Here is an 18,573-nt window from a genome sequence, read left to right on the forward strand (position 1 = left end):
TGCCACGCCCCTTCCCCCCTCGCTACCCCCCACCCCCCACACTTCTAGGACCCAGGATTTCACTGTGTAGCCTTGGCTGTTCTGGAACTCACTCTGTAGACCAGGCTGGCTTCAAATGTACAGAGATCCACCTGCCTCTGCCTCCGGAGTGCTGGGATTAGAGAGGTGTGCCTCCGCCACCCAGCACCAGCCTACATCTTTAGGCAAACTCCCATAGCCTCGATCAGCAGATGCCTCTCTGAAACTCTCAGTGGGACGGAGAGTAAAACTGCCTGTACTGTGAACTGACAACAGTCCACGATTTATTGTCCTAAGGAGTTCCTGGCTGCATGTTCTTTGTCCTGTATATTAGCTGCATTGAACCAGATAAGGTGACATGAAACTTCCTTATAATCCCAGGTTAAAAAAAAAAAAAAAAGTCAAATTTCTTTTTTATTTAAATTGGTCTGGAAAAAATGCCTCAGTGGTCTACTTCAAAGATTGCTCTGCAGGCTGCTTTCTCATCGGCTCCTCTGCCCACCCCACCCCATTAATTATCATAGCATCTCTCTGTTTTCTGAGACAGGGTCTCACTAAGTAGCTCTGGCTGGCCTGGAGCTCGGTATGTAGACTAGGCTGGCCTCGAACTCACAGTTAACCAACCACCAATTTCAGCCTCCTGAATGCTGGGTGTAAAGGCTTGCACCACTACGCCTGCCTTTTTAATACACGCACTTTATGAAGTTCTTCCCTAGGCTTTAAAAAGAATTTTATTTTTATTTTTATTTTTTTACTTTTAAAGTCTCCTGTTTAGAGCTCCGGATTTTATATTTTATTTTATTATTTCTGTGTGATTCTCTCTCCCTGATCCCGAAGCTCAATTATGGCTTTGAGGCCCTTTCATTCTAATAAACCTCATTCCTTCAAAGGAATTATGAACTGTGCTGGCTTCCCTTCCGGGCTGACCACTCATGTCCCCCTCTCCCCGATATTTAACAGGAGACAGATAGGCAAACACACACACACCATCTGGGGGGTGGGGGTGGGGGGGAATTCCACCTCATAATATTTCAGTTTATTTTGTTAGGTCGCATTCGCAGCTCTCATGAGATGCACGCAGCGTTGGGCACGACGGACTGATTGCTACACGCCTTCCAGCACTGGATATACACGCTGCCCTGTGGAAAGGAGACCTGACGGAATTTAAAATCCCATTCTCTCCTTTCACTCACCAAGTGCCACTGCACGCTCGATCGCTCTAAGCTCTAGTCGGCTGTCTCACAATGCAGGTGTTATAATCGAGGCACAATCTAGCATCGTCGCCTAGAGCCTGGCCCCAGGTAACTGAGCTGAAGCCCAACGGCCTGCGGCGCTCCGGATTGGCCTACGTCACTTCCTCGGTTCCGGACACAGTACCCGCAGCAGCCTGTCTTTGCAGAGACCCGCCTAGAGGGCGTAACCGGAGCGCGCCCCGCTCAGAGAGACCCGCCGTCGGTTTTGGCCCTGAACGCCGCACCCCTGAGAATCGTCTCTGGCTTGGAAACCATCCCAGGGCTGGAGAGGCACGCTCCGGACGGCCGGAAGCGGAACCGAGCTTAGCCGGAAGGAGCTAAGCCCACCTGAAGGTTGCTGAGCATCGGCAGACGTTGAGCCCAACGGAATCCACGTCATGGCCTCGGATGGGACAGGTGTGGCCGGAGGAGGGGCTGTCGGCGGCTGCCTGACCAAGAACATTTTTCAGGATGTTAAGCGCCCGGCGGCCATCCCTGGTCGGCGGCGCATTTCCTCGCTGTCTCGTGAGGCGCAGTGCCGAGCCTATCAGTGGTGCCGGGAGTACCTGGGCGGGGCCTGGCGTCAAGTGCTGCCGGAGGAGCTGAGCGTTTGCCCCGTGAGGTCAGGGGTCAGCCTCAGGGTCCTCGAGACACGCCCTGTTCCGTTGCTGTCAGTGCTACGCGGGGGCGGGGGCGGGGCCGGGTGTGCAGGCGGCTGCGCTGGGGGGGCGTGGCGAGATCCTCTAGGGAGGTGGGGCTAGAGCGGGTCCCCACCAATCGGGGCAACCTTCGCTGAGCCCGAGACCTGTGTGGCTCTGCAGCGGAGGCCTCAGCAACCTGCTCTTCCGATGCTCGATACCCGACCACCTGCCCAGTGTTGGCGGGGAGCCCCGCGAGGTGTTGCTGCGAGTGTATGGAGCCATTCTGCAGGTGAGGGCCTTAGTCTAAAGCGAGTTTGGACCTCTGGAGCGCAAGTGTTGTCTAAATTGTGAAGCTACATATGCTGATGCTCCAGAATTCCTTGTAAGACCGGAAGTCCTAGCTATGATGGATGAAGAAAAACCTCGTTTTGCACCGGTGCCCACTTACCTCCGGCACTTTCTGACGTGGGCCCCTTTGCCATTCATCTTCCTTCAGGGTGTAGACTCCTTGGTATTAGAAAGCGTGATGTTCGCCATTCTCGCAGAGAGGTCCCTAGGGCCCCAACTTTATGGAGTGTTTCCAGAGGGCCGCCTGGAACAGTACATCCCAGTAAGAGCCCAGTTTTTGTTGTTGTTTTTACCAAGCCCTTCCCTTTCCCCGATGTCTGCCTTCAAATCCCAGTTAGGGAAATTTCCCTAAGACCTTGATCTCCTCCCATCCCATATCCCTCCCCCCTCCCGCCCCAGCCCCCTCACCATCCTGACAGGTTACTGGGTACAGAGCCGGCCACTGAAAACTCAAGAGCTGCGGGACCCAGTGTTGTCAGGAGCCATTGCAACAAAGATGGCCCGCTTCCATGGTATGGAGATGCCCTTCACCAAGGAGCCCCACTGGTTGTTTGGGACCATGGAGCGGTGAGTCAAATTTGGGAACCAGGCACCTAAACCAAAGCTCTAGCTGAGTGAATAGGTGCTCCAGGATCTATCATGGAATCTCATGATTCCCACCCAAATCACAGTGACAGGAAAATTTGAGAATCAATAGGGGTAGGGGATGGGGAAAGATAGAGTGAATGAATCTCCTTTGGGGTCTTACAGGTACATAAAGCAGATCCAGGACCTGCCCTCCACTGGCTCCCCCGAGATGAACCTGCTGGAGATGTACAGCCTGAAGGATGAGATGGGCAACCTCAGGTGACGGCACACACTGGGGCGGCACCAGGCATCTCTCAGCATCCTCCCCGGGATTTGCTGAGGACCAGAGCCAGGAGCTGGCCTAGGAAGATGGCTGTGGTCACAGGCCTTACAACCTATGCCCTTCTTCCTCTATAGGAAGTTACTAGATGCTGTCCCGTCACCAGTGGTCTTCTGCCACAATGACATCCAGGAAGGTATGAGAAAGTATGTCAAATCTTTGAGCTGAAGGGAGCAGAGTGCCCCGAAGTGACCAAAATCCCCATTCCCCCAGGGAACATCTTACTGCTCTCAGAACCAAAAAATGATGACAACCTCATGTTGGTTGATTTTGAGTACAGTAGTTATAACTACAGGTAAGAATGGGAGGACAGCCTCCCGTGGGACCTCCTGCAGGGCCCTGGCACAACAGGCCTGGCCTTCATCTCTGCATCCCAGCTGCTCATGGGCTGAGTATTTGCTCTCTTTCCCCAGGGGCTTTGACATTGGCAATCACTTTTGTGAGTGGGTTTATGATTATACTCATGAGGGATGGCCTTTCTACAACGCAAGACCCACAGACTACCCCACTAGAGAACAGCAGGTATATAGGCTGGCAGTTGGAAAAAGAGAAACATTCTGGTTTGGGTTTGTTTTTTCATTTTGTTTGGGAAAAAAAAATACTGGCTACAGAGGGTGATATTCTCTCGAGTTTCTGACTCTTGTCCTTTGATCTCAGCTCCATTTCATTCGCCATTATCTGGCAGAAGTCCAGAAAGGTGAGATCCTCTCTGAAGAGGAGCAGAAGAAGCTGGAAGAAGATTTGCTGATAGAGAGCAATCGGTAAGAAAGGAAGGGAAGGGCTGGGAGGAAGGAGGGAGGAATTAGAAGAAAAAGTAGTAGTACAGTGTAGAGATGGAAGATAAGATCAAAGGCCAGCAGAAAAAAAGCACAAAGAGTCACAGTGAGGGAAGGGATTAGGAAAATGGCAGAGCAGGTGGGACTTTGGAGACTGACCAGCTTGGGGGAAGCCAGGCAATGCTAAGTGGATTCTTTGTGGCATCTCCTTTTCCTGCCCCGTTCCCTAGCTATGCTCTGGCATCTCATTTTTTCTGGGGTCTGTGGTCCACCCTGCAGGCATCTATGTCTACCATAGACTTTGGCTACTTGGTAAGTAACTAGTACAGTGGGCATGCTGGGTGGGGCTGGGGAGTAGCGCTGGTCAGGACCTCCAGGAATCCCCAGGGGCTATGGGCAGAACCCAGCAGGTAAAGGATAATTGCTTCCAAGCCTTATCACTACTCTGTATTATGGGTTTCCTTCCTTAGGAGTATGCCCAGTCTCGGTTCCAGTTCTACTTCGAGCAGAAGGGCCAGCTGACCAGTTTCCACACATCATCTTGACGATCCAACCCCACCTCAAATTTCATCTGGAGCCTCCAGGGCAGGACCTTGGAGGGAGGGCCAAAGAACAGGAGACCCCAGAGACTGGGCTGTGCCTCTAAGTGAGACTGTTGTTGAAATAGCTGACCTCTGTTCCCCTGTCTGAGTAGTTGCCTGAGGTGGGCACATGGGAACCCTGAGGCTGTATACCGAAATAAATGAACTTCTTTGGAAATGCAAAATGAGGGATACAGATTTAAGTGATTTCTGTTTAGTGAATTGGGCTTAAAAGTGGTGAGGGGTCTGTTCTGCTCACTGAGATCTCCTATCTGTAATCTTCCCTGGCTCCAGTTTAAGGTAACAAATGCTGAAGATTGTGCTTAGAACTAACAAAAAGGGGACTTGCAGGAGAGAACTGGAGAGGGAAGGGGCAACAGTGGGCCCTAGATGTGATTGCCAACCTTAAGCCCTGGAATTAGGGAGTAGGCTGCACAGCTGACTCCTGGTGACCTTTCCCCTACATCCAGCTATTTTTAGTACTGATGCAACTATGCTCACGTGAGACCCTCCATTCCCCAGCCCTTCCAGCAACCTTCAGCAGGCTTGTGGGAACCCTACCCACCCTTCCTAGGCTGTCCCCATAAGGAGGGGGTTTTGGTTTCCGCCTATATCTGTTTTCTCCACCCCAATTTGGGAGTGGGTGTCAAGTTCCCAGTGAGAGCAGGGCGGGGCCGGGCAGGGGTGGCCAGGCCTGAAGGACGTGGGGACATGAGCCAGAGTGGCCAGACCCATACACCGACAGAAGCAAACCTGAGCTGTGAGTGGGGGACCGGCACAGGGAGGCCAGCCGGACCCAGAGCCATTCCATCCCACAACGCTTCACCCTTAGTCTCATCGGAGCTGTCCGAGCGAGGACAGTGCAGGGGGCACCCGAACCTAGTCTCTGTCTAGGCTCGCTCCCTTCCCTGGGCGTCTTTCTCTGACCCCAAGGAGAACGAAGGGCGGCACCTGGAGCCCGACTCCAGCACCATTGCAGATGGGCCTGTCCGGAACCCCACGAGGGTTCGGCAGCAGCGGCGGTTGGCCAGGCTTGGAAGGGCCCAGCGGGGCGCGTAGCGTTGGGGCACGGGCGGGTTTGGGGGTGGTCGCATAGGGGACCGGGCAGGGGGCGGGGGGAGCAAGAACCAAATGGGGCAGTGGGGGGGCGGAGCCTCAGCTAAAGGTGGCTGGGCGGGGGCGGGGCTGGGCCGGGCACACTAAGCACCTTCTGCCCCTACTCTTAGGTGCTGACTAGACCCCCCCCAGGATGGCGGAAGCACACCAAGCAGTAGCTTTCCAGTTCACTGTGACCCCGGACGGGGTCGACTTCCGGCTTAGTCGGGAGGCTCTGAGACACATCTATTTGTCTGGAATCAACTCCTGGAAGAAACGCCTTATTCGACTCAAGGTGTGGGCATAGGTGGTCTTCTGGGCTTTTTTTTTTTTTTCTTTTCTTTTCTTTCTTTTTTTTTCCAGCCATGTCTAGGCAGAGGCCAGCTGTCAGCAGTTAGCCTCATTGTCAGCGTCTGTCTCTGCTTTTGACCCGCAGTACTGCTGGTTATAGATAAGCTCGACCCTTCGAAGTGCAGAAATCAGGATGATGAAGATGTGGTGGGGACATATAATGTAGGTGTAATTGTGTGGAGGAAGATCACCGAGACTGGATGAGGCAAAGCCCAGGCACCCTTTCTCAAGACTTCCCAGGTGCCTAAATTGCACATTTTCCTACTCCACAAGGATTCCTGTTTCTTCCCCTACAGAATGGCATCCTTAGGGGTGTGTACCCTGGGAGCCCCACCAGCTGGCTGGTTGTTGTCATGGCAACAGTTGGTTCTAACTACTGCAAGGTGGATATCTCCATGGGGCTGGTCCATTCCATCCAGAGATGCCTCCCTGTAAGGTAAGGCACCTGGAAGACACGAGTTTGAGGAAGAAGGGCCAGGTCAGTTCCCAAGGCCAGGATTCTTGTCCTGGACAGATCCAGAAAAGCAGCCATTGGTGGCCAAGGGGCCTTTTCACAGGGCTACCACCTCTCAGTTTGAAGGCAGTTTGTATTAGATGCACTCAGACCTGAGTATATCCAGAGAGGTCCTTCTCCATTTCTTCCCCCAAGACAGTTCATAGCCATCAACTGCAATCAGAATTCCCTGAAGGATGGCCTCAAAGGGATATCCTGAAGCCTTCTGCCTCCTCTAATAGGTATGGCCACTACGGGAGCCATCAGACCCAGACACTTGTCAGCATGGTCCTCTTCTCTACCGGAGTCTGGGCAGCAGGCATTTTCTTATTCCGACAAACCCTAAAGCTGCTGCTTTCCTACCACGGATGGATGTTTGAGATGCACGGCAAGACCAGCCATGCCACCAAGATCTGGGCTGTGAGCAGAAGCACTGGAGGGTGCAGGCATCTGGTTTGAGATCATGGGGACTCTCATTGGGGTTCTAAGGAAGAAGGGAGAGGCAGACAGAACACCAATGCCTGATGCATGGGTTTGTCCTGAAGGAGTTGGGAGGGTTCTGAAAGTCTTAGTAATTTCATTTTCTAGTTTGTGTCCATTCTTCCTGCTAGCTCCTCCCTCAACACCGTGCTCTGTACTTTCAGGTCTGTGTTCGCCTCTTGTCCAGCAGACGGCCCATGCTCTACAGCTTCCAGACATCTCTGCCGAAGCTTCCTGTTCCCAGTGTGCCAGCCACAGTCCAAAGGGTAAGAGCCTGAGCACCAGTGAGCACAAAATCCCAGATTCAGAGGACCAGTTCAAACTGATAAGGACTGTTTTCTACAAATAGCTGGCTTGAGAAGAATGGGGTCTGGTTGAGGAGAGGTGGTAAGAAGGTTAAGATGGAGGTAGCCCTCTTCATGTTAATAATTTGGCTGGACAGTATCTGGATTCTGTGCGGCCCTTATTGGATGATGACGAATTTTACCGCATGGAGACACTGGCCAGAGAATTCCAAGACAAGACTGCCCCCAGACTGCAGAAATACCTGGTTCTCAAGTCATGGTGGGCGACCAACTATGTAAGTTTGCCCTCCTGGGCTTGTTCTTATGCTCCGTGTTCTTGAGCCGCCTGCCTCAGCTCTAACCTCCAGCCCGTTTATCCACAGGTGAGTGACTGGTGGGAAGAATACGTCTACCTCCGAGGCAGGAGCCCCCTTATGGTGAACAGCAACTACTATGCCATGGTAAGAAGCAGAGCCACCCAGGGCTCCTGTGCCCTGGGACAAGGATCTAGAGTACAACCCAGAGCCTCTGCGTCCGTTTCCATGGGCGAGTTAGGCCTGAGAGAAAGAAAGAAAAAGGGAGGAAAGATCCTGGAGGAGCAGGCCAGAATCCGCCTAGGGGGAGTGGAGATCCTGACAACAGGGAGAACTCTAAGACTGCCCTTGAGTTTCTCAGGCTAGCTACAGCATACTCCATTGCTCCCTAGCCCCCTGCCCGCTCTGGCCTCACAGGCCCTTGTCCTCAGCTATCTTGATACCACTTTCAGAGAACTTTAAAATCCACACTTTGCATTTGTCCCTTTGTGGCGCCAGATCACAGGGTGAATGCCAGCTTCTTGTAATACTCGGGAAGTCACTGTCTCACTTCATATGACTGATATCCCCACCATATCCCTGTGGACAGGTAGCTAGTTGGCCTTCCTGCTGCCCAGTGCCCACTCTCTCCTACTGTCCAAAGTATGCCCTGCTATCCTCCTGGAATTCCCCTTATCTACAAACTGTCTTTTTAACAACGTACAACCTGTCCAAATCAAAGATTTTGTTGTTGTTGTTGTTGTTGTTTTATGGTAGAACCCCACTGAAGCAAAATAAGCAAAGTATGAATGGGCAGAGAGCAGGTCTGGTTGAAGCTAGAGCCTGTCAGTTATAGGTTTCTGGAAGATCACCCTGACATGCTGCAGGAGAGAATACAGACAGGGGATACAATACCTCAGGCGCCTGAAAAAGTTTCCTCAGGCTAGTGAGACCCAGGTGACACAGGTGCCCAGCCTACAGACTCTGCTCTGTCTGTAGGATTTCATACTTATCAAGAACACAAGTGTGCAAGCAGCACGTCTGGGAAATGCTGTTCATGCCATGATCATGTATCGCCGCAAACTGGACCGGGAAGAGATCAAGCCTGTGAGTTACATGAGGGTTAAGGGGTGGAGTAAGAAAAAGAGGCCTGAATCTAAGCAATGCTGGCCCTTCCTCCCAGGTGATGGCACTGGGCATGGTGCCCATGTGCTCCTACCAGATGGAGAGGATGTTCAACACTACACGCATCCCAGGCAAAGAGACAGGTACTGGGCTAGGCAGGCACCCACGAGGAGGAAGTCCTACCCTCCCAGACACCCATCAAGAAGTCCCTAGCCGTGACAGCTCGGTGCCCAACTACTATTTGTCTCTAAGCACTCCAGTGTCTCATGGTGGTGAATTTGTGAAAAGTGCTCTGTTTAGGAGAGATTCTGGATTGGACGGTTGTTATTTACAGACATGATGTTGATGCTGGGACCCCAAGGAGTCCAGAATAGTGGCTGTCCTTCCAGGGCCTCCAAGTGCGTAAAGGGCAGCGAGAGGAGCAGTGCTGGCGTAGTGGAACTTGGGAGAAGACAGCCAATCCCTGAAGAGGAGGCAGGGGGGACTCACTTGGGGCACAAGGACTGGCCTAGTGTAGAAATCCACCCTTAGATGAAGGAAGGCCCAGCTCAGATGTGGGGCATGGCAGAGTCTGCAGGGATCACCTGTGTGGGTGAGGCGGGCCGTTTCTAGGCTCCAGAGGGGAACGGACTGTTCTCTGAGGTCCTGCCTCAGCTGCTCGCCGGCTTCTGTCACAGATGTGCTACAGCACCTGGCCGAGAGCAGGCATGTGGCCGTCTACCACAAAGGTCGCTTCTACAAAGTGTGGCTCTATGAGGGCTCTCGCCTGCTCAAGCCCCGAGACCTAGAGATGCAGTTCCAGAGAATCCTGGATGATTCTTCCCCGCCTCAGCCTGGGGAGGAGAAGCTGGCAGCCCTCACCGCAGGAGGAAGGTACCCAGGGCCTGTGGGGAGGCCTTGTCCACGCCCAGGTTCAAGGCTTCACAAGAAGAAAAGCTTGGTCCCACCTCCATCTTAGAACTAGGGGCCAGAGGTGCAACCAAGGATAGGCACATAACACATAGTAAAGGGTACCAGTGGTAAGGGCAGAGGACATCTTTCAGGGTACCCAAGTGGCTGCACCTCATCTTGTCTCCAGATTCAGCCAGATCCTAAGAGATACCCTGATTTAAACAAACAACAAACAAACAAAACAATCCTCAACAACCCTCCCCCCCGCAAAAAAAAAAAAACCTAAAACATTGATTCTACTGCTTTCCTCAGGGTAGAGTGGGCAGAGGCACGTCGGACCTTCTTTAGCTCTGGCAAGAACAAGATTGCTCTGGATGCCATCGAGCGAGCTGCTTTCTTTGTGGCCCTGGATGAAGAGTCCCATTGTTACAACCCTGATGACGAGGCCAGTCTTAGCCTCTACGGCAAGGCCTTGCTACATGGTAACTGCTACAACAGGTATGTGCCCCAGACTCATGGGTCAGGGGTTAGAATTAAAATTTGGTGATTAGAACTAGGTGATTAGACTAGTAGTTAGGCTTAGAAGATTAAGGTAGAAGTCAAGTTCAGAGTTGGGGTAGGTAGCATTATTTGGGGTAAGGTGGTTATAGTTAAGATTGAATGTTGAAGGTTAAGAATAGAGATTGGGGGCTGGAGAGATGGCTTAGCAGTCAAGAGCACTGGCTGTTCTTCCAAAGGTCCTGAGTTCAATTCCCAGCAACCACATGGTGGCTTATAACCATCTATAGTGAGAACTCTTGCCCTCTTCTGGTACGCAGACACACGTACAAGCAGAATACCACATAAATAATGAAGAACTAAATCTTAAGAAAAAAAAATAATAGAGACTGGGGAGGGAGGGACAGTGAGATAACTCAGTGGGTATTGGTACCTGCTGCTAAGCCTGATGACCTGAGTTCAAACCCCTGGACCCACATGGTGGGATGAGAGAACCATCTCCCGAAACTTATCCTTTGACCTCCACACAGCCGTGTGCACGAAAACACATATTTTCACACACACACAAACAAATGTAATTTAAAATAATAATAAAAAGAAAACAATAGAAGTTAGGGTGAAGTTCTGGACCACTAGTTAGAATTGGATCTAGAGTGTTACCAGTATAGAGTTAGGGTTGTGGGTTTGGAGACCTGTATAATTAATTTCTGAGTTTTCAGTCTACCCTGATCTACTCCTGCAGGTGGTTCGACAAATCTTTCACTCTTGTTTCCTTCAAGAATGGCCTACTGGGCCTCAACACAGAACATTCATGGGCAGATGCCCCCATCATTGGGCACCTCTGGGAGGTAAAGGCCTGGAGAGGGGGCCTTTGGGGCAGGTACTGGCCATGAAGCTTTTTTTCTCAGTTTGGTTTTATCCCTGTAGTTTGTCCTGGGCACTGATACCTTTCACCTGGGCTACACAGAGACCGGACACTGCGTGGGTGAACCAAACAAGATGTTGACACCCCCTCAGCGGCTGCAGTGGAACATTCCTGAGCAGGTGTGCAGACTAGAAGTGGTGGGTTAAGTCTCATCCTCAGGACGAAGAGACAGGAGCTTCTCAGGGGGCCATGTGGGGCACAAGGAAAGCAGAGAGCCCAGCATTGTCTGGTTAGAGAAAGACAATGGTGGCTCATGTCCATAGAGCCCCTGAAGGTGCCTCCCTCCTCACCAGGCTTGCATGACCTTATGCCGAATCCTTATAAGCTGTCGTTTGTGTCTCCAGAGGCTGTTGGGCTGACTCTGCCTCTCTTCCATCACCTAGACTTCATACCTTCTTAGATCTAGAGACCTCAGAGGAGGAGGACTTTGCTCTTCACTGACCCTTTTCCACATGTTGGCAGTGCTGGGCAGCCATCGAGAATTCGTACCAGGTAGCCAAGGCCCTGGCTGATGACGTAGAGCTATACTGCTTCCAGTTCCTACCCTTCGGCAAAGGCCTCATCAAGAAGTGCCGGACCAGCCCTGATGCTTTTGTGCAGATTGCCTTGCAGCTGGCTCACTTCCGGGTAGGAGCTCCTGAGGGCTGCTGAGTGTGCAGGGCCTCCTCAGGGTCCGCCTGCTTGATTCACCCTGCTGTGTACCCCAGGACAAAGGCAAGTTCTGCCTGACTTATGAGGCCTCAATGACAAGAATGTTCCGAGAGGGGCGGACTGAGACAGTGCGGTCCTGTACCAGTGAGTCCACAGCCTTTGTGAAGGCCATGATGAAGGGGTCCTATAGGGTGAGCCCCTACACCTAGTTCCTCTTCCTCCTTCACCCCTCTTTACTCCAAGCATCAGGGCCATGCTACCCCTTTGCTTTTGATTCCCCAGAAGGAAGACCTCCAAGAACTCTTCCGGAAAGCTTCCGAAAAACACCAAAACATGTATCGCCTCGCCATGACTGGGGCTGGGATCGACAGGCACCTCTTCTGCCTTTACGTCGTCTCCAAGTACTTAGGGGTCAGCTCTCCTTTCCTGGCTGAGGTGAGTGAAGTTCTTGGATATGACCTCTGTCTCCTTGCCCTTAGGCCTAGAGCAAGGCTTTCTTGCAATAGGGCTCTGTGGAATTAATGTTTCTTATGAGGAAAAGCCAATAACTATGTGCTCTGCCAGACGGTGGCAGTACTTGCCTGAGGAGAGCAAAAATGGGCAGAGGCCAAGGGAGGGACAAGTCAGATGGGACTAAGGAAGCCTGGCAGAGTTCACGCAGATGCTGAGGTTTTCACATGTGCAGTTGTTCAGTCATTCCACACATGTCCATTTCTGTACCCTCAAGTAGTGCCTTCTTATGTCTTGTATGGTTGGTTGGTTTGTTGGTTGGTTGGTTGGTTGGTTGGTTGGTTGGTTGTTTTATGAGTCAGGGTTTCTCTAGCTTGGAATTCACTGTGTAGATCAGGGTAGACTCGAACTCAGAGATCCATATACCTCTGCCTCCTGAGTACTAGGATTAAATGTGTGAGCCACCACTGCTGAGTTTGTGTTTTGCATTGTCTTGTTTGTTTATTTAAGACAGTCTTCTTTGCTGTGTAGCTGTGGCTGGCCTGGAATCCACTACGTAGACCAGGCTAACCTTGAACTCATGGATGGTCCTCCAACCGCTGAGTCCTGAGTGCTAGGATTACAGGCGTGTACCTCAATGCCTGGCTGAAGTAGTTCCATAGACAGGTGCGCACTGAGTGCCTGATGTCTGACAGGCTTCTACCTTCCTGTTACAGGTGCTTTCAGAGCCCTGGAGCCTCTCCACCAGCCAGATTCCTCAGTTCCAGATCCGCATGTTCGACCCAAATCAGTACCCTAATCATCTGGGTGCCGGAGGTGGATTTGGCCCTGTGAGTGCCCACAAGGGTGGTGGTTGGTAGCACCTGGACCCCGGAGTTTCAGTTTGAGGGGTGCAGTGCCTCAACCAGGTGACATGGGGTACAAGCACTTTATTTAGAGAAGACCCGTGTGAATGTAAAATCATAGCTGCTGACCCGGGCCAGCAGGCACTAGCACCTACCCATTCCACATCCCTCGCCAGTGAGCCATCACCATGCCCAAGGCTAGTCTCTGGGGGACAAGGCAACACACTGAGCCCTTCAGAAATGTATTCACCTGAGAACAGTTCGTTCTCAATGGAACATTCCCATGAGCTGCTCTGTCAGGAGGCTACAGAGTGCTACAGAGATGGGCAGGAGGTGAGTCCCTGAGGAAATGGGAGTCCTAGGCCCCTAAACACAGAGGCAGCATTCTTTAGAGGAAAGAGAAGTTCCAGTCTTGAAACCAGAGGCGCAGTTCTTTGATTTACAAACTACTTCCTGGATTAGGAGAGTGCCGGCTGGTCTCAACAGATAGTGTCTAGCATGAGACCTCCTCCTGTGCATCTGTGGGAAGGGAAAATACATCGGCTTGGCTTTGGGTCTCATTTGCTTCTTGTTCTCAGGTGGCAGATGATGGCTATGGGGTGTCTTACATGATCGCAGGTGAAAATACTATGTTCTTCCATGTTTCCAGCAAGTTCTCAAGTTCAGAGACGGTGAGTCTCTCCTGCTCCCATTTTGGGGTGGCCTCAACAAGAGTTTATACCTGGGCTCGCCTAGAAACACACTCCATCTCTGGTGGGGAAGAATCTACAGTGGGTAGAGACGGGTGGGAACTATCCTGGAAATGTGCCTAAGCTCTCAGTTCCCACAGAATGCCCAGCGCTTCGGGAACCACATCCGCCAAGCACTGTTGGACATCGCTGATCTTTTCAAAGTTCCCAAGACTAACAGCTGAGGACAGGAGAAATACCGGCTGCCCTTTTGTCCCCACCTGGTGGAGGAAGAGGCCTGTGGCATACAAACACGTACCCAGTTCTGAGACAGCTCTGGCGGCAGGTGCTCCCCAGGAAGAGACTGCTCCTTTAGGGCCCAGTTGGAGGTGGGATTGGAGCAGCGAGGGAATTTTGATTTCTTTTTTTTTTTTTTTTTTGTCTTGGTAGATGCTAATAAAAACTAAGGCTGTATAATTCTCTCTGAGCCCTTAGGTGCCTGTGTTTTGTTAGAGAACTGTACGGCCCTCTTCCTGCCCCATCGTGGGCTAGAGTACTGGCAGTGGAAGGGCTAGGAGAATGTTCATGAGGGCTTGTTACCTGCTTTGAAATATGTGCCTTTGCTGAATAATGCGGGCACACAATCCTCTCGTGTGCACCTGGAATAAATCCTTGCCATAGAACCGTTACCTGTTCGGTGGGACTACTTCTGTTTGTCTGCCAGAGAGTGGGGCCCGCCTGCCTACTCCACTCCTAGGCATGCCTTCTACCCCAGTCTGGGCTAGAGTGCAACCCTGTGACATCCTCCCAGGCCTGAGGCCAGGTGTCCCATGATCCTGTCTGTGAGGGCACACAGGGTAGGTCCCCTGCAGCAGCAAGCCGCTTAAGTCTCACATTCTTTCTTGTTGAGGTTTCATTAAACCAAGTTGAACATGATGGCTCAATACCATTTAGACTCGCCTTCAATACTTCTGAAATAGTATTGCCTTGCCTTGCACGTAAACAGGCTGAGACAGGAGGATTGCCAGAAGCTCGAGGATAGCCTAAGCTGCAGAATGAAACCATGTCAAAGAAAGAAACAAAAAGAATAAACCAACAGTAATCTTTTCTGAGGGCATAAAAAGCACTTAGTAACTACAGCTGCATACTTGAATGAATTAAGATTCTGCACTCTCCAGGTGCTAAGAACCCACAAATAAATCAGATTTAGAAATTTGTTGAGCACAAGTGTGACCCTGTTCTGGAAACTTGGTGAAGAACAGGATACTCTCTCTGCCTATACAGAATTCACTACTAGAAGAGACTGGTATGAGCAGTGCAGCTGATGGGCACAAAGCTATTTTTGGAATGACCCATTTAGCAAGTGTTTGCTGGACGCCTGTAGTGTGCAAGGCAAGTGAACTAGCAATGAGCAAAATTAGCAAACACTCCTTCCTTTGGCACCTAAGCACTTCAGTCAGGGACACAGATAACAACTAAAAGTGTACGTGACGTGGTAGGCCAAATGTAAAGTTAGTGGTCTGGCGAACGTAAGTGGAGAACAGGCAAATGCAAGGATGCAATTTCAGATGGTGGTAAAAGATCTACTTAACTGAGGCTGCCAACTTAGAGACTCAAAGAAGAAAGAAATAAGCCATTTTCTTCCTATCTTTCATGTCTCCAACCTGAAGGCAGAACATTCCTGGACAAAGGGGAAAAGCAAGAGCCAAAGGTGTGTGTCGAGAAATAGCTGCTGTAAAGGATTAGCATATGCTGACCCAATGGCTTAAAGCAGAGCAGGAGGGGCAGGCAGATGCAGCTTGAAGACCAGATTTTGTCTTCAATATCAGGAAACAGGCTTTTCTGGCCAACCAGGGGGGTATAACAAAATAGGATACAGTCATGGGAGAATCAGGAGGCCTGTCTAGAAGCAAAGGTTGTGATGGCAGAGGTGGAAGAAATGGCAGGATCCACACTAACGCAGTGCCATGCACAGGACTGGGAAATTGGGAAGCTGAGACTGTCAAAGGTCTGATGCTCATAGAAGTCAGAGGGGAGGAGTCAGAGTCCCTGGAACTGGAATTACAGATGTTGTGGGCCACCAAGTGGAAGCTAGGACCCAAACCCAGAAGAGCAAGTGCTCTTAACCACTGTGCCATCTCTCCAGCCCCAAATTATTACACTTTTATTTTGTGTGTATGCGTATATGTGGCAGTCAAGGACCACTTCGCAGCAGCTGGCTCATTCTCACCATGTGGTTCTAAGGACTGAAGTCAGGTTGTCTAGCTTTGAAGCAGGCACCTTTACCTGCTGGGCCATTTTCCTGGCCCTGTAATTTACATTGTTTTTGGGTTTTTTTTGTTTGTTTGTTTTTTGTTTTTTAATTTTGAGTGATATGGTGATTAGATGAAAAATTAAAATGTGAAAGGCTGGGGGTGTGATTCAGTCTGTAGAAAGCTTCCCTGGTATATATGAAGCTCTGGGTCTGGTCCCCAAGACCATGTAAACCAAATATGATAGTGCATGTGGCTGCGTAGTTTGAGGCCGGTCTGAGTCACTTGGCACCCTACCTTTAAAAAGGAGGATGGGGAAGAGGTAAGAAAAGGGGGAAATGTTTGAGAATGTCTCATAGCTTCTTAGACTATACATTAAAAGCTAAGGAAGATGTAAGGTCCTTATAGTTACTATAGTAGTTATTAAAACCTTATAACAAAGCCAGGCAGTGGTGGCACACACCTTTGATCCTAGCACTAGGAAAGCAGAGGCGAGGGGATCTCTGTGAGTTCGAGGCCAGGCTGGTCTCCAGAGCTAGTTCCAGGACAGCCAAGACTACACAGAGAAACCCTGTCTCAAAAAAAACAAAAAACAAAAAAACTAAATGGGGGAGGGGGGTAGGGGCTAGAGAGATGGCTCAGTGGTTAAGAGTACCCACTGCTCTTCCAGAGGACTGGGGTTCAATTCCCAGCACCCACATGGCAGCTTACAGCTGTCTGTAACTCCAGTTCCAGGAGATCTGGCACCCTCACACAGACATACATGCAGGTAAAACACCAGTGCACATAAAAATAAACAACAACAACTTAACATATGAGAGGATTCCAAGAGTAGGAATTCCTCATGTCTTTTGAATCTCCACGAACTTGAAAAGTATAAATGTGCTCACACAGGGTTACATTCCGTGTTAGAGCATCATCTTTGAGCTTCCAAAACACTTTCACAGACTTCTTCCTCATGAGGCCTTTGTAACCTCCCATGAGGAAGTATCTAGGTTTCAATAGGTTTGGGGCAGAATTAGTTCACCCAGTCTGGGAAAACTGAACTGGGAATTTCCAGCAGGCTAGCTGGTTTGCAATTCATGTTAAAATTCAGTCATTCGAATTCTTATATCAAGTTAGTTCTTAGTTAAAACATTTGAGAGCAAACTCGGTAATGCAGAGCCAGCGTGTAAACCTCTGAGAACCACCCACCTAACCTGAATATACACCAGGAAGTCCTGTATGTTCAGAAAGTCTGCATTAGTTAAGACTTCAGCTATGGAGCCAGGGAGAGGAGTCACTGGTCGGGACCACCGGCTACTCTCGCAGAGGACCCAGGTTGCGGTTGCCAGCACCCACCCGGTGGCTCACAACTGTAACTCGAATCCCAGGAAATCTGACACCATCTTCTGACCTCTGGAGGCATCCTGCATGGGTATGATGCACATACATACATAAGGTAAAACACATGCGTACATATACAAAACTCATTCACATAAAATGATAAAACAAATCTTTTTTTTTTTTTTCTTTAAAAAAAGCCTTCGGCTTTAACAGACAAATCCTGATCTCATTGCCCAAGTGCTTTACTATAACTGGAAAGCTCTAAGAAATGTTGTCAGGTTGTATACCTAGAATCCTGGATCATAAGGGAATCTCCAAAAAAAAAAAAAACTAAACCAAACCAACAACAACAACAGAACAATGAATGGAGTGTCCAGAACTATTTGTCTCAACTCCCACTGTATTCCTCTCTGGCAGTCTGCTAAGGATAAGGGTCTCAAAGAGAAAATTCTGCAGGTCCTGGATGGTTTATATTCTCAAATCTCAAACTTAGTGTCCAAAGTTAGTTCCAAATTGACCTGTCTCCTGCGTTTCTCACCTCATCTTGACTTATCCCTCACCTCCCATGCTGCCAGACCCTTGGGTACTCCCCCAACTCTGTACTCCCCTCCTCTGTGACCATGCCTTCCTTTGTTCCCACTACCATCATTATCCAAACAACAACAGTTTATTACATCTCTACCCTGCCTCCAACAGCCAGAAGTTCATTTTAACCATTTCAACCCTCTGATGACATGCCCCAAACAATACATCCATGGCCTCCGAACTTGATTTGGGGGTAGAGGCGATGGCTCAGGGAGTAAGGGCACTTGCTGGACAAGCATGAGGATCCATGTTTGAATCCCTGGCACTCATGTAAGAGCCAGGCATCGCCACACGGGTCTGTAACCCCAGTATTGGGGGGTGGAGAGGGGCAGACCCCCCAGGAGTTCACTGGCAAGCCAGTCCAGCAGAAACAGTGGGCTAATTTCATTGACACACTGTCTCAAGGACATAAGACAGAGTGACAGAGCAGGAGAACCAGTGTCCTCTGTGACCTCTGCCAGTGTGTGAACACACATGCGCCCGCATGCGCACACACACACACACAAGATTGGGGAGATAGATAGTAAAGTGCTTGCCTTTCAAGCAGGAGGATCTGAGTTTGGTCCCCAAGATCAGAGGGGATTGGTTTGAACTAGCTTTCTATTAGCCTACTCCCAACTTGAGATTTTTTTTTGAGATTTATTTGTTTATTTGTTGTATTATGTGTGTTTTGCCTGTATGTCTGTTTGTACACCATGTGCATGCCTCCAAGCTACCCTCGGAGATCAGTGAGAAGGTGGCTTTGGATCTTCTGGAACTAGACTCAAAAATGGTTGTGCTGGGACCCAAATCCTGGTCCTCTGTAAGAATATAATGCTGCTTTCGTTGGTTGGTTGGGTTTTGGTTTTGGTTTATTTG

General features: G+C 50.3%; 2 protein-coding genes across 5 annotated transcripts; both read left to right on the forward strand.

The window, feature by feature from the left end:
• The first annotated feature begins 1,221 nt into the window (after positions 1-1,221).
• Chkb (choline kinase beta) lies at positions 1,222-4,688 on the forward strand. 3 transcript variants are annotated; one of them, XM_021638950.2, is made up of 11 exons: positions 1,241-1,872; positions 2,072-2,180; positions 2,388-2,501; positions 2,673-2,806; positions 2,990-3,085; positions 3,224-3,282; positions 3,360-3,441; positions 3,560-3,668; positions 3,804-3,907; positions 4,153-4,234; positions 4,393-4,688. In XM_021638950.2, exons 1-11 carry the CDS (start codon positions 1,649-1,651, stop codon positions 4,465-4,467), a joined length of 1,188 nt encoding a protein of 395 aa, XP_021494625.1. In that variant the 5' UTR covers positions 1,241-1,648; the 3' UTR covers positions 4,468-4,688. The 3 variants fall into 3 exon arrangements, with proteins under 3 accessions (XP_060244806.1, XP_021494625.1, XP_021494626.1); XM_021638951.2 differs by having other exon boundaries at positions 1,733-1,872; positions 2,659-2,806; XM_060388823.1 differs by lacking the exon at positions 4,153-4,234 and having other exon boundaries at positions 1,222-1,872.
• A 152-nt stretch (positions 4,689-4,840) lies between these two features.
• On the forward strand, positions 4,841-13,827 carry Cpt1b (carnitine palmitoyltransferase 1B). 2 transcript variants are annotated; one of them, XM_021638948.2, is made up of 19 exons: positions 4,841-5,263; positions 5,730-5,893; positions 6,246-6,385; positions 6,685-6,862; positions 7,087-7,188; positions 7,365-7,502; positions 7,590-7,667; positions 8,499-8,606; positions 8,683-8,767; positions 9,302-9,497; positions 9,828-10,013; positions 10,756-10,861; positions 10,941-11,057; positions 11,401-11,565; positions 11,646-11,780; positions 11,872-12,024; positions 12,756-12,869; positions 13,463-13,555; positions 13,714-13,827. In XM_021638948.2, the coding sequence occupies exons 2-19, from the start codon at positions 5,753-5,755 to the stop codon at positions 13,795-13,797; spliced, it is 2,319 nt and encodes a 772-aa protein (XP_021494623.1). In that variant the 5' UTR covers positions 4,841-5,263; positions 5,730-5,752; the 3' UTR covers positions 13,798-13,827. The 2 variants fall into 2 exon arrangements, 1 of the variants encoding a protein (XP_021494623.1); XR_009593587.1 differs by lacking the exon at positions 13,714-13,827 and having other exon boundaries at positions 11,646-11,733; positions 13,463-13,484.
• Positions 13,828-18,573: the final 4,746 nt, after the last annotated feature.

This window comes from Meriones unguiculatus, chromosome 8, assembly GCF_030254825.1.
Source record: "Meriones unguiculatus strain TT.TT164.6M chromosome 8, Bangor_MerUng_6.1, whole genome shotgun sequence".
In the NCBI taxonomy this organism is placed as follows: domain Eukaryota; kingdom Metazoa; phylum Chordata; class Mammalia; order Rodentia; family Muridae; genus Meriones; species Meriones unguiculatus.

What these genes read in the sequence shown, in the direction of transcription:
- Chkb (XM_021638950.2), top strand. Translation starts at nt 1,649, where the DNA reads ATGGCCTCGGATGGGACAGGTGTGGCCGGAGGAGGGGCTGTCGGCGGC. An exon ending in CTGAGCGTTTGCCCCGTGAG is followed by an intron (nt 1,873 to 2,071) that starts GTCAGGGGTCAG and finishes GTGGCTCTGCAG; the next exon opens with CGGAGGCCTCAGCAACCTGC. An exon ending in GCCTGGAACAGTACATCCCA is followed by an intron (nt 2,502 to 2,672) that starts GTAAGAGCCCAG and finishes TACTGGGTACAG; the next exon opens with AGCCGGCCACTGAAAACTCA.
- Cpt1b (XM_021638948.2), top strand. Translation starts at nt 5,753, where the DNA reads ATGGCGGAAGCACACCAAGCAGTAGCTTTCCAGTTCACTGTGACCCCG. An exon ending in TCATTGGGCACCTCTGGGAG is followed by an intron (nt 10,862 to 10,940) that starts GTAAAGGCCTGG and finishes TTATCCCTGTAG; the next exon opens with TTTGTCCTGGGCACTGATAC. An exon ending in AGTGGAACATTCCTGAGCAG is followed by an intron (nt 11,058 to 11,400) that starts GTGTGCAGACTA and finishes ACATGTTGGCAG; the next exon opens with TGCTGGGCAGCCATCGAGAA.